The sequence below is a fragment of the Hermetia illucens genome, chromosome 2, assembly GCF_905115235.1.
Source record: "Hermetia illucens chromosome 2, iHerIll2.2.curated.20191125, whole genome shotgun sequence".
NCBI lineage: Eukaryota > Metazoa > Arthropoda > Insecta > Diptera > Stratiomyidae > Hermetia > Hermetia illucens.
Window position 1 is genome coordinate 115,992,726 of NC_051850.1, and position 12,488 is coordinate 116,005,213.

Below are 12,488 nucleotides of genomic sequence, written 5' to 3' on the forward strand. Positions count from 1 at the left end.
TACGGTGGTGATGTGGTAAGTGCGGGAGCATCCGGAGCGGAAACCAGCTTGCTCTCTGTCTATTATTCTTTCATTATTCTATTATTTTTGCGACGAGAGGGAGCATGCAGATATTCCTCCAATTGTTACACTCAAAACGAGTACCCTTCTTTCGAATCTTGACGATCATCCCCTTCTTTCACTCTCTGGGAAAGGTTTCAGATTCCGTACCGGTACAAGATTTCCGTACGATTTGCAGTAACTGCAGGTGCAACATTAAATAACTCTGGAAGGAGGCCGCCAAATCCACCGGCTTTACTCTGTTTGAGTGCATTGATGGCCGAAATAATTTCTTTTCTGCTTGTAGCAACGGTCTGTATCCGCATGTTACGGTGACTAGCCATTTCATCCACAAGAGGAGGATGTGATACGGTTAAGAAACATGGTGAAGTGCTTATCATCGTGAATAAGAAGTTTCCCTAACCAGCACAATAGCAAATTCTCTCGTGTCACGGCGCACACTACCTCTCGAGATTTCGCTCGGTATCGAAGTTCAAGCGCGTCGCGCCCATCATTACCGGTAACGATCAATAGAGTCTTCAACCACTGGCATTCGTCGGTCCGCTTCCACGATTCCGCAGTCAGTCAGATCTTATGATGCCCTTTTGGGACGTAGTAGCACCCAATAAAAAAGCATTGTTGATGGCGGTCCAATGCTCGTAAGCGACTATCAGATGGTGATCTCTTTGAGGGCCGATATTAGCGCCTCTCTTGTTACGCACATCAAGGGGACAGCTCCTAAGTCTACTGCTGATCGTGAAGTGGCCGATACGATTGCTGATAGTGATCCCTTTGGAGGCCAAAGTCAACGCCTCTCTAATTATGCACATTGAGGGGACAACTTGTAAATTTACTGCTGATCGCGAAGTACTCGATCTGATTGTTCGTATGGCATAAGTCAGTTGAAACCCAACTGACCTTATGGCAGGCTCTGTGCATCGAACAATGTGCCCCAATGTGACGACGCGGTGGAAGTTGCAGAAATCCACGAACCTCCTACCATTACCATTGTGATCGCCAAGAGCGTGTTTCCCCATTACATGTCCGAGCAAGGTGTTGTCAGATCCCACCTTGGCATTCAGATCACTCATCACGATTACAATGTCCCCTTTAAGAAGCCTCCCCTGAACTGCGTTTAATTGCTTGTAGAAAGAATCTTTTTCCACTATATCAAGTCTCCGTAGTATTTTACAATTGTGATGTTCCTTAACCTTTACCGGAATCTTGCAGCTAGAAGCAATCCGAGAACGGATTTGTATCTGCTACCACTTGGTTTTCCAGAGTACCAAAACACATTTCCGCATGAAAGAGAGGAATACTCTCCAAAGTCCCACTAACTAACTTTGCTTAGACGTTGTTGACCTTTCGATAGCGATAAAGTTTCAAAATTTGTAAGTTGCCAGCCCACAAATTTCTATCCCTTTTATTCTCCTTTTACGACAAGCAGAGAAGACTTTGAGTATACCGGATCTCAAGAGGAATTTCCTGAGCTCGCGCTGATGTTTAAACTGCTTTTTGGACACTGGCGAATCCTGGGAAACCATACGGCTTGGCTACATCCACGAGAAAACCCCCGCATCAACTTTACAGACTTTCTTTCGTTGATGTTCATTGATGAAGATCTGCTTGCATGTAGCGTAGTTCGTTGGAAATACCCAGAGTTCTTGAGTAACTATCATTTATACAACATCCGGGCTCACGTAGTCTGACAATACTGCACGCTACAACGTATTTAATGTGGAGCTCCAGAAGAAGGGTCTCCTTACAAGAGTTCTCTTGCAGGCGTAGAAGGCTATAAAAGCTTTTTTAACCCTAAGTTCTATGTTCAGTCTCCAATTTAACTTTGTATCTAGGGTCACATGTAGAAGGAAAGAGCCAATCCATTTTCATTTAGTTGTGGCAGGTGGAATTCGATTGCAATTGTCTTGCTGGTAAATAACATCAGCAACGATCCAGAGCGCATCTTGCAGCCCCCAATTTTCCAAAAACGACCTCCATGGTTTGACTCACAACCGATGGAAACACCCCTGATACCAAAATCATCAAATCGCATGCGCTCATGTCCAATATGCGTAGTACTTCATCCATCACTATCAACTTGTGAACGGGACGAAGGTTCAAGAAAAAGAAAAAGAAGATTATCAACTGAAGAACCGAGGAGACAGAGTTTCCCCGGATGTTTGCTGACAGCTCCGATCTGGCTACTTCCCAGAGGAGATTACATAATCCTGGTTCTTAGCAATGCATAACATATCCCCCTAATCCTATTCTGGTTAGAGCCTCCTTGATGGCTTTGCCACTAACGTTGTTGACTGCACCTTCTATACCCGAGAAGGTAGCTATCATATATCATCTACCTTTGAGGTAGATGTGCTGAGACATTGAGAAGTGCTTCTTCGCCATGATCGTACTTAAGTGGATGGTCTGGATGCACTTTAGTGTCTTCACTATGAAAGAGGCGATGTTAATTGACCGAAAGACCTTTGTAGACTTTTGACCGCTACTGCTTACTTTCGGTATGAAAATCACGCGCGCGTGTCTCTAGGAGTGCGGTATGTAAATCTCAACCCTTGTTTGCTGTTTTGAAGCATGACTGACATTATGTCATCTGGGCCCGAAAATGTATATACAAAGAAGCTGCTAATAGCCTAACTGATTTTATATTCGGTAGTTACCGATTTGATAATCTAACAACACTGCATACTCTCTAAGCAAGGCTCTGACTCACAATCCGCCTTGTTGACGGGGAAGCGTGTATGGACTAACTGCTTAACAAGCTGCCATCCAGGAGGTTTCCGACTTTAACAAAGAGTGGGCTCATTTGTTCCTTGGTCAGAACTTTAGTGAGACTCGCAGACTTGCTGGTGCTTTCAATGTTTTGACATTAGTCCAGCCAGGATCGTTTCATGGCAGTGTTGATGGCCGACTTATACCTCTTCAGCAGCCTTTATATGGCTGCTAATATTTATGCCTGTAGCAGGTGTTGAAGATCTCCCTGGTTAGCTTGCTGAGGTTCAGGATCTTTATTTTATCACGACGGCTATGTCCGCTTGGTATATTTTGCAGCGCACGATACTTTGAAGGCGGTTTCGAATGCTTTTCTCAGAGTCCCAACTTTTGGCTACAGTTTGTCTGCTCGCGCACAGGAGATTTTATTCTTGATAACTTCACTAATATCTTTCCAGTCAATTCACCTGTGGGGTCTGGAAAAGTTCTACAGACTTCTACAAGGAGATTTAGACCGAAAAGTTTAAATCCATGATTTGAGAAGTACTTCTCCAGTTGCCCAGACTCAAAGTTCCATTGTTATAATAGTAAGTCGGGTGATATAAAGTACCTCATCCCAAACGTCACAGTTCCCCAAGTTGGGGAAATGGAATGGTTGGTGGACTCTCCATGCCGATAGATTTGGGCTCATAAGAAAGTCAGAGAAAGACTAATTTTTTTCGTTGAATTTCATCGTAGCAGGTTGGCCTTCTTTGCTGCACGGTGGATGTCAAACGTTGCAGTTTTATCATAGTTAAAGATATATTCACGTTCTTCACTCCTGTTTTGATCACGGTTCGGTCGCTGGAACTCAGGTCCGCACATAAAAAAGAGTGTAGGCCTTTTCTGGTGATAATACTTGCTCTGAATCTGCCTCGATTAAATCAATTTTAATATCTACTTTCGAGCTCTTCGATGATTCGACCTCTCAGACCCAGGGTTCCTGTATAAACGTGACGGCGATGTCTACCTCTAGGAAGAACACTAGCAGATTAGCTTAAGGGCACTTTATCTACTCTTGGAAATCTCGTCATATGAACCAACCATGACCTTTACGCCCTCCCAAACGTAGTTGATTTTAGCGACGTACGAACCGAGAGAATTGGTTTTCGCATGATACGACGTAGAACCCACGGAGCAGCTGGGAGGAATAATACCAGGCGATGCATCCCCCCTGTTTCGCAGTACGTGCATCGTTAGCCGGCATTTAATGCTTCATTGTTCACAGAGATTACTTGGCCTTCAAGGCCTTGCATACTGTGCTCCTTTTGTTTTTTTCGAGCCCATGTAGATATCGATTGCAATTGAAAACATCAAGTTTTACATTCTGCTGGTTTCTCAGGCTTTTGGCGTTGTATTCCTCCAAAATCGCCTAGTATTTAGCAAGATCCCTTTTATCCCGCTTTTTCAGGGTATCAGAGCTCTTATCCTTTGCAATTTCGCTCAGAATATGTATGGCTTTCTGGCACTGGTCTTTGAGCAAAAGTCTAGTGAAGCTCTGCTGCTTCACTGGCTTTCGGTGGCCGACATTATTGTTGGCTGTTGTTCCTTGGGGGGACCCCCGACATCAGAGGTTTGGTGGTAGGAGTACTTAGGTGGGTGCTGTTACGTCCAGTTCGATGACAGTTTTTTTCCAAACTTGATGGTTTCAGGATAGCTGTGTTACGGCAGGCAACAATTGTACTTTCCCCGGCGGCTGCTGCCTCATGACTTTATTTGTAAAGTTTGAGAAGAAAAATGTCCACCTTGGCTAGTCGGCCATCAGGGTATGGATCTTATTTGAACTTGAAGGTGACCAAGAAATTCAATCCACATACTAGGCACGATGCTCTCCTCTTTACCTTGAGAAGCAGTCATTAAGGAATAATTCCATATCTTAAGGTGGAAATGGGAAGCCGGTGTGCTCATGAAACTTGTTGGGATATGCATGGCGCTCAAAGGAAAGCGGCGTGCTCTCCCACTAGATCATCTAAATAGTTGCGATCGGAAGTTCAAAATTAAAATTCTTTTTACCGCAACTGCTCTTACTTTGATTAGCACATAGCACATCAAGCCCATCCCTATTTCTCGTATTTCAGGTCTCAGTTCATTAGGTTCATCCAGCTGTATACCCTGTTGTGTTGCCAGTTTTAGGATTTCAGATAATATTATGAAAAAAGATTATTCGCTGGTGCAGATGGAAATTGGGGTGCTTCCATTTTAGATGGAGAATTTCTATGTATTCAATACTATGCCTTTGTTTGGAATTTCCACAAGGTGTAACCACCGATGAATAGATAGACGATTTACCACATGGACATACATGCGATGAAAGCATTATTTGAACTAATATGAACATTTTTTATTTATGCCACCATACAATATTTTTTACTTTTCCCTATGTAAACTTAACATTTAAAACAACATTTTTATTGACTTTTTCCTATAATTCGTCGTCCCCTTCAACTAGGTCATAGTCAGTGTCGCCAGACACCTCTTCAAAATCACGTTCCAAAGAAGCCAGATCATCTCGTGCTTCTGAAAACTCGCCTTCTTCCATACCTTCACCGACGAACCAATGAATGAAGGCTCGTTTCTTGTACATAAGGTCGAATTTCTCATCCAAACGACAAAAGGCCTCCGCAATGGCCGTTGTATTTGAGAGCATGCAAACGGCTCGGGGCATAACGGCTAAATCACCACCTGGGACGACTGCAGACTTTTGGTAATTAATGCCTATTTTAAATCCTGTGGGACACCAGTCCACGAAGCTAATATTTCGGTTTGCCTTCACCGCAGCTATAGCTGCGTTGATGTCCTTGGGCATGACGTCGCCCCGATAGAGCATGCAGCATGCCATGTATTTTCCACGCCGAGGATCGCACTGAACCATCATGCTACCAGGCTCGAAGCAACTATTTGTGATTGACGAAATGGTGGGTTGCTCGTGGAGTGCCTTCGAGGCTGACATCAGAGGCGCAAACGCGGTCAAAGGAAAATGGATTCGGGGGAAGGGCACCAGGTTGGTTTGGAACTCGTTCAAATCCACGTTCATAGACCCATCAAAGCGCAGGGAAGCTGTAGTTGAAGAAACTATTTGAGCCACTAGACGGTTTAGGTTCGTGTAGATAGGTCGGTCGACGCCTAAGCTTCGCTGACAAATTTCGTAAAGGGCCTCGTTGTCCATCATGAAGACGCAATCTGAGTGCTCCAAAGTTGAATGTGTGGTAAGTACAGCATTGTAGGGCTCAACGACCGCAGTCGAAATTTTTGGTGCTGGATACACGGCAAATTCAAGCTTACACTTTTTCGAATACTCCCCGCTTATCCTTTCCATCAGCAACGAAGTGAATCCCGATCCAGTTCCACCGCCCAGCGAGTGGAATATGAGGAATCCTTGAAAACTCTCGCATTGCTCTGCGATTTTTCGGGTCTTGGCCATAACGTTCTCGATCACGTCTTTTCCGATAGTATAATGTCCACGGGCATAGTTGTTAGCTGCGTCCTCCTTCCCAGAAATGAGTTGTTCCGGGTGGTACAGATTCCGGTGTTTACCTGTTCGCACGTCATCAATTACAGATGGCTCGAGATCGATGAAAATGGATCTTGGTGTGTATTTCTGGCTCCCCGTTTCCGAGAAAAAGGTGGATAGATTGTCTTCGGCAGGTAATGCTGAGTTGAGGACACTCCCGTCACGATCAATTCCATGTTCAACCAAATATAATTCCCAACAACAGTCCCCGATTTGAACGCCGGCCTGCCCAATTTGCAGGGAAATCACTTCACGCTGTTAAGTAGAAATTCTGATATAAATGAAAAATTAAAGAAAAAAATATATTTTGCTTACCCCATGACTCCTCGCCATTATAACTAGTTTTCGTGGAATCTGTTTGAGATGGATAAAAAATTGGCGGAATTAAATTTGGCGACGGTCGATGGATGGTGGCACGGTTAACGGATTTAATTTCACTTTAAAATATTCACTGCTCGCTTGTTATTGTGTTGGTAGTTAGTGATTTTATACGTTCAAAGTAGTTTTAACACTTCCAGTGCCCCAGTTATCTTCACACTTTTAGAAATTAATAAACTACCCCATAAGCAATGAGCTCATGGCTACGTCTACCACATTGAATTACAATATTTGCCCATGTTAAATGTTAATTTAACTAATTAAATCAATTTGAAATTACTTTGCAACATTTCTAACCTCCTCTACACTGAATGAAGGGGAAACATCGAGGGCTCGATCTTCATCACGATCTTGATCTTGAATCACGAGCTGGTACCCAAACAAAATAAATAATTCACCAACTGCAACTCTCGGGATTAGGATTATAATCGAGAGTAAAAATATGCGTTATAGTAGAATCTATAGAAAGTTTACAGCTATAAATGGCAATACTGCAAAGGGGAACTCTGGAACTTCATAATAGCCGATTCATCAAAGATATCACATAATAAATGTATTAAGAAAAGCATCTTTCCTCCAAAATTTTGTGGAAATTAGGTAGCCCAGTTCGGCGTCAGTTTGTGAAAACAAATTGGTAAAGATAAAAAATTAGCAACCTATAAATACTTTTAGATGAAGAAAGTCCGGTGAAAAGAGTTGTAGATAATAATAATAATCGTTGGCACAACAATCCATATTGGATCCGGGCCTCGAAGTGTGTTAGAGCACTTCATTCAAGACCGTAACGGTGCACTAGGAGACAATGTGGTCAGCATTGCACTCGCCCGAGATTATTACCCTGATTTGACTCAGGTACTCATTCACAGCTGAGTCGACTGGTATCCGACGTCAAATCACGATACAAATCCCTCTGCCAGCAGCGAGATTTGAACCGCGACCTTGCGGACGACAGCCTTGTGCTCTAACCACTCAGCTATCCGGACACAGAGTTGTAGATACTATTGTTATTCACCCCTCGGTGGGGAAGAGCGCATCAACCACACTTACGCGCCATCGTTCGCTGAATTTCGCTTCCTGGGGCGACTTTCAAGACGTCCGCACGCTTCCTTTACTGCTCTGCGTCAAGTACCTTTCAGGCCACCTACTCGTCGACCACCTTGAGAGAGTGGGTGGTGGAGCCAGCAATAGAATTGCCTCCCCCCATAATTTGTGACCTATCCATGGCCACTTCCGCCTCCCGATTACATCGCAGACGACTGCCAGGCCTGTGCCTTGATGAAGCTCTTCTTTTGTAATAGTATCAAGCCATCGTACCCCTATGATACGACGCAGACAGGTATTCACGAAGGCTTGGAACCTTCGAGTGACATCCTATGTGCTACTCGATTTGATCTTGATCTTGAGATAACTGCATTTCTACATTTTATACAGGGCAGCGAAAGCGGATCTACTCCTATTAATGCGTCGGGAAACATCTAGTTCGGTGCTGCCATCGGCAGAAACCACGCTTCCAAGATATGAAAATTGATCGACACCTTCAATGGTCTGCCCATTGATATAAATAGGAAGAGTACGATGACGGGGAACCCTGGTTTCGTTGACATTTATCTTCAGTCTAACTCCACTTGCTTCTTTTTTCAAATCAAAGAGCCGTTTGGCCAAAGTTCATGACCCAGTGAGAGAGCAAACAGATATCCTTAAGTTAGTCGAGGTGTTTTAGAAACATGGTATAGTCCATTGGAATCCTCCACCTCCTCCGTCCGTTCGAAATAATATCGGTGACAAGATCTAAGTTTGGTGGACTCCACTTTCCACTCCATACCAAAATCCTCCCAGATTTTACCTCGGTTCAGCAGGTGATAATTTGCGTGACCATATCTCGCTCTGATAATAGCTATTAGTTTTTCCGGAATGCCCCTCCCGCTCTTTCATGTTTTTCAGGATTATTTTAGCTATTATCTTTGCGAGGGCAAGAAACACGCAGATACTCCTCCAATTGCCACTCTCAAAACGAGTGTCCTTCTTTGGAATCTTAAAGATCATCCCCTTCTTCCACTCTCCGGGAAATATCTTGGATCCCCAGGGTTTGCTTATGAGCGGAAGTTGCAGATCAGCAAAAAATGAACGACCTGCATAACACCCGAGAAAAGAGTATTTTGACGGCAGCCCAATGCTCATCAATATTCTCAGGCCGGTTACTCAGTGTACCTGCTGCCCGATCAGGAAGATAATTCTCCCACTATCAAGGAGCAGCTGGATCATACAAGTGGTCGATGTTGCACTTGGGTGACCGCAAAAACTCCGCGTGAAGTGACGGACGTAAAACGCAAGCTAACGTTAACGACCATTAAATGTTGATCCCTTTCGAGGCCGATGACAGCGCCTTCCTTGTTATGCACATCCAGGAGACAACTCCAAAATCTACTGTTGATCGCAAAGTGGTAAATCTGTTTGTCCGTGCGGTGTTGGGCAGTTGAAATCTAATCTGAACTGACCTTATGGCAGGCTCCTACGGCTCAAACATCTTGCAATCAAATTTCTGTCAGAAACCGGATCCCAGGTGAAGGGAGCGCGCCTTGCGGTAGTCGTCAGAAACAATCAGAATTCATGTCTGCTACTACTTGGCTTTCCAGAATTCAAAAGCACATTGCCATAAGTGTGGTCCGGAATGTCCAAATGATATGGAATTCTCGCTCGAGTTGCAGAATCTGGGGGAGCATGTGTACGTCCGTTTTCGGTAGACAAAGGTCTTCGGGGTGTGGTCAGTCCTTATTCGAGGCGTTGTTGACGTTTCAGTTGCAGTGAAGTTTTGAAATTTGCAGATTTCTAACCCACGAATTTCTATCCCTTTTAGTGGCTTTTTAGTACAAGCAGCGAAGACTTTGAGTATATTCTTAAGCCCAATGTATTTTGTGAGTAATATTATAGTAAGAGTTACACCAAAATTGGTCATATCATGTTTTATATATAGATTATATTACTGTCGGATTTATAATTTTAGGATGATTTTAAAATTTATTTCCTTTTGACCTGAAGTGATTTTTTTCCACAGAATATGGTCATGTGGGGTATCAAGTGAGAGGATTCCATTACTACTTACATTAGAACTGCTTATATTTCTAATATTAAATGAAACATAGGTCTCAAAATGTGTGTCCCAAAAAGTTCTCGTTCTCACAATCGTCCAATCGAAAAATCAGAAAAATGTTATGCATTTAGACGAAATCTACGCTTCAAAATGCATCCCGTTCCGATATGTGAGTAAATAAAGTTAATAATGGTGTATTACCATATTTTAGAAATTCACCCGAAAGCCCCCTTAGGGTTTATCCTAGAAGCACAAAATTTGGCATCAGCATAAGCGGTATTATAGGACAAAATTCTGAAAAGTTTGAACGCAACTATTATGAACGAGTCAAAGTTTTCCATTTGACGTAAATTTGCAGTTTAAACGTATATGAGGTCATCATCATATAAAGTGAAATGTATATGAATGGCGGGGATTATCGGGACATTTCGCTTTTTAGAGTTTTGAGTTATTTGTACATTAGTAATAATTATGGAGACAGACATTGTATTTATATGTATGTGCTAATGAAGTTCGCGGGTAGTGCTCAATAAGATGTATACACGTGTAGTACCAACGGTGTTTAATTTATCCTTTTGTGCACAGCGTAAAGTGGAAATTCGTGAAGACGCGTTAGATCAATTTAGATGCGTAGATACATATGTACGCATCAGTATACGGTAAGCAATGTTTGTTGGTTTAGGATGAGCACAATATTTATTTCTTTAATATGTATGTATATATGTACTTTAGAGTTTGGCAAAATATGAAAGAATATTTTCCATTTTCAGCTATGTAGGTAGGTAGGTATCAGTGGTTGTTCCGAGAAGCCCAATTAGCCCGGTGATACACCGTTTTGATGCCACAAACTCCTAAGATCGTGACTGTTGAGAGCATGGAGGCAGAATTCAGCCGGGTCAGATCTTCAGAGCCAGCCCGTAGCATTCACTAAGGAAATCAGTTCTCACTCTGCAGTTGGAAATCTCTCTGAGGTCCCCAAAGAATGGTTATAGGGTATGCCGAGCCTGGCGGCATGGTCCCCTATGTGCCAGTGCCCCGTGCAGACTGCTGTAATCTTTTACGCATTTGCATGTGTCTGGCACAGGAGCCCTCGTGATCGGGCTATGTTATATGTGGGCCAAATCCTCCTTGACTTGGCACAGGTGGTAAGCCTTCACCATCTAAGGCCCGCAGCTGAAAAGTAGTGTGAGTAGATTCCGCCCTTGACAGTAGCCAGCGAGACACCGACTGTATCCGCCGGAGGACTGCAAAGAGCAAAGCCCCACCTGGCCAATCCGTCAGCCTGCTCATTCCTCTCTATGTTTCTATACCCGGGAACCTAGAGGAGGTGACCTTAAGCGTATCGTTCAGGCTATTCAGCACGTTTCTACACGGCCCCACCAGCCACCAGATGTTGCCGCTGACTACAAGGCCTTAATGGCCGCTTGGCTATGCCACCCTTGGGGCTCGGATCATTCCAGCCATTGACAGACTTCCAGTATCGCCAGTAGTTCGTTCAGTATTCGAGGAAACCCCAGCACCGATTCTACAGGTCATCTTTGATCCATCGGTGAAGCATACTGTGTCATAACCTTGCAACATACCGCCCATCTTCCATTCTGCCCTGGTTGGAAAGTCCAGAGCAAAGTTTCTCGTGAAGTTCAGTTAGCGTGTGCCATAGTCCGTGAGGAATGCCCAGATTTCCCGAGGTACTGTCTCTAGGATGTAACTTTGTTTGTGGTTCTTCGCTGTTCAGTATCCGGACTCATGTAGTGTGATGGCACTGCACGCTACAACGTATTTAATATGGAGATGTGGAGATCTGCGATTCTTTGAATCCTATTAAGCTTCGTTAACTTTAACGTTCTTTTTGCCCAATGCCTACCACCATACAGTAGAGCCATAGGATTGGACGCATCACAGCGGTGAACGTCCTCGGCCGGATACCCCATTTCTTTCTCTTGCAGGCATAAATAGCTATACAAGCCTTTTTAACCCTCAGTTCTCTGATCTCCAATTTTATTTTGGATCCAGGACTACACCCAGATACTTTATATTGGAGGAAAAAAGCAATCTTTGTTCATTCAGTCATATAAGCTGGAATTCAGGTACCCTGGTCTTGGTGGTGAATAGCGTCAGTTTCGTTTTGGTTGAGTTTACGCCGAGTCTACATCTTGCGGCCCACAGGCACATCTTTCGCAATGATTTTTCCAAGATGTCGCTCATAATAGACGAAAACATCCTTGACACTAATATCACCAAGTCATCGGCATACGCCACTACCTTAACCCCGCTACTACCCAATGTTCGTAAAATTTCGTCCATCACTATTAACCAGAGCGCCGAAGAGATGGCGCCACCCTGGGGCGTGCCTCTGTTCACAGCTCTGGTCAAGTGATTGCCTCCCAGATCTGACTGCATTATCCTGGTACTTAGCATGGATATAATCCAAATGGTAAGATACCCCTCCTATCCACTACTGGTCAAGGCTGCCTTAATGGCGTTGAACCTATATATATTCAAGAAGGCAGCTAGGGTATACTGCTTGTACTGCAGTGACCGCTTAACCGTGCCAATTACCTCGTGGAGGGCGTGTTTCTGCCGGTGTTCAACAAGAAAGTGCCCTTTCACCATTCCTCTTTGTTCTGGTTACGGACACTGTCACACAGGACATCCAACGTCCAGCGCTCTAAATATTGCTTCCTGCCGATGATGTTTTTCTAGCGT

At 43.9% G+C, this 12,488-nt stretch overlaps 1 protein-coding gene across 1 annotated transcript; it reads right to left on the bottom strand.

Annotated features, from left to right (window-relative positions):
• Positions 1 to 5,127: 5,127 nt before the first annotated feature.
• On the bottom strand, positions 5,128 to 6,766 carry LOC119648411 (tubulin alpha-8 chain). The gene is made up of 2 exons (XM_038050161.1): positions 6,632 to 6,766; positions 5,128 to 6,571 (listed from the first exon to the last, which is right to left on the bottom strand). The coding sequence occupies exons 1-2, from the start codon at positions 6,647 to 6,649 to the stop codon at positions 5,228 to 5,230; spliced, it is 1,362 nt and encodes a 453-aa protein (XP_037906089.1). The 5' UTR covers positions 6,650 to 6,766; the 3' UTR covers positions 5,128 to 5,227.
• Between the last annotated feature and the right edge of the window lie 5,722 nt (positions 6,767 to 12,488).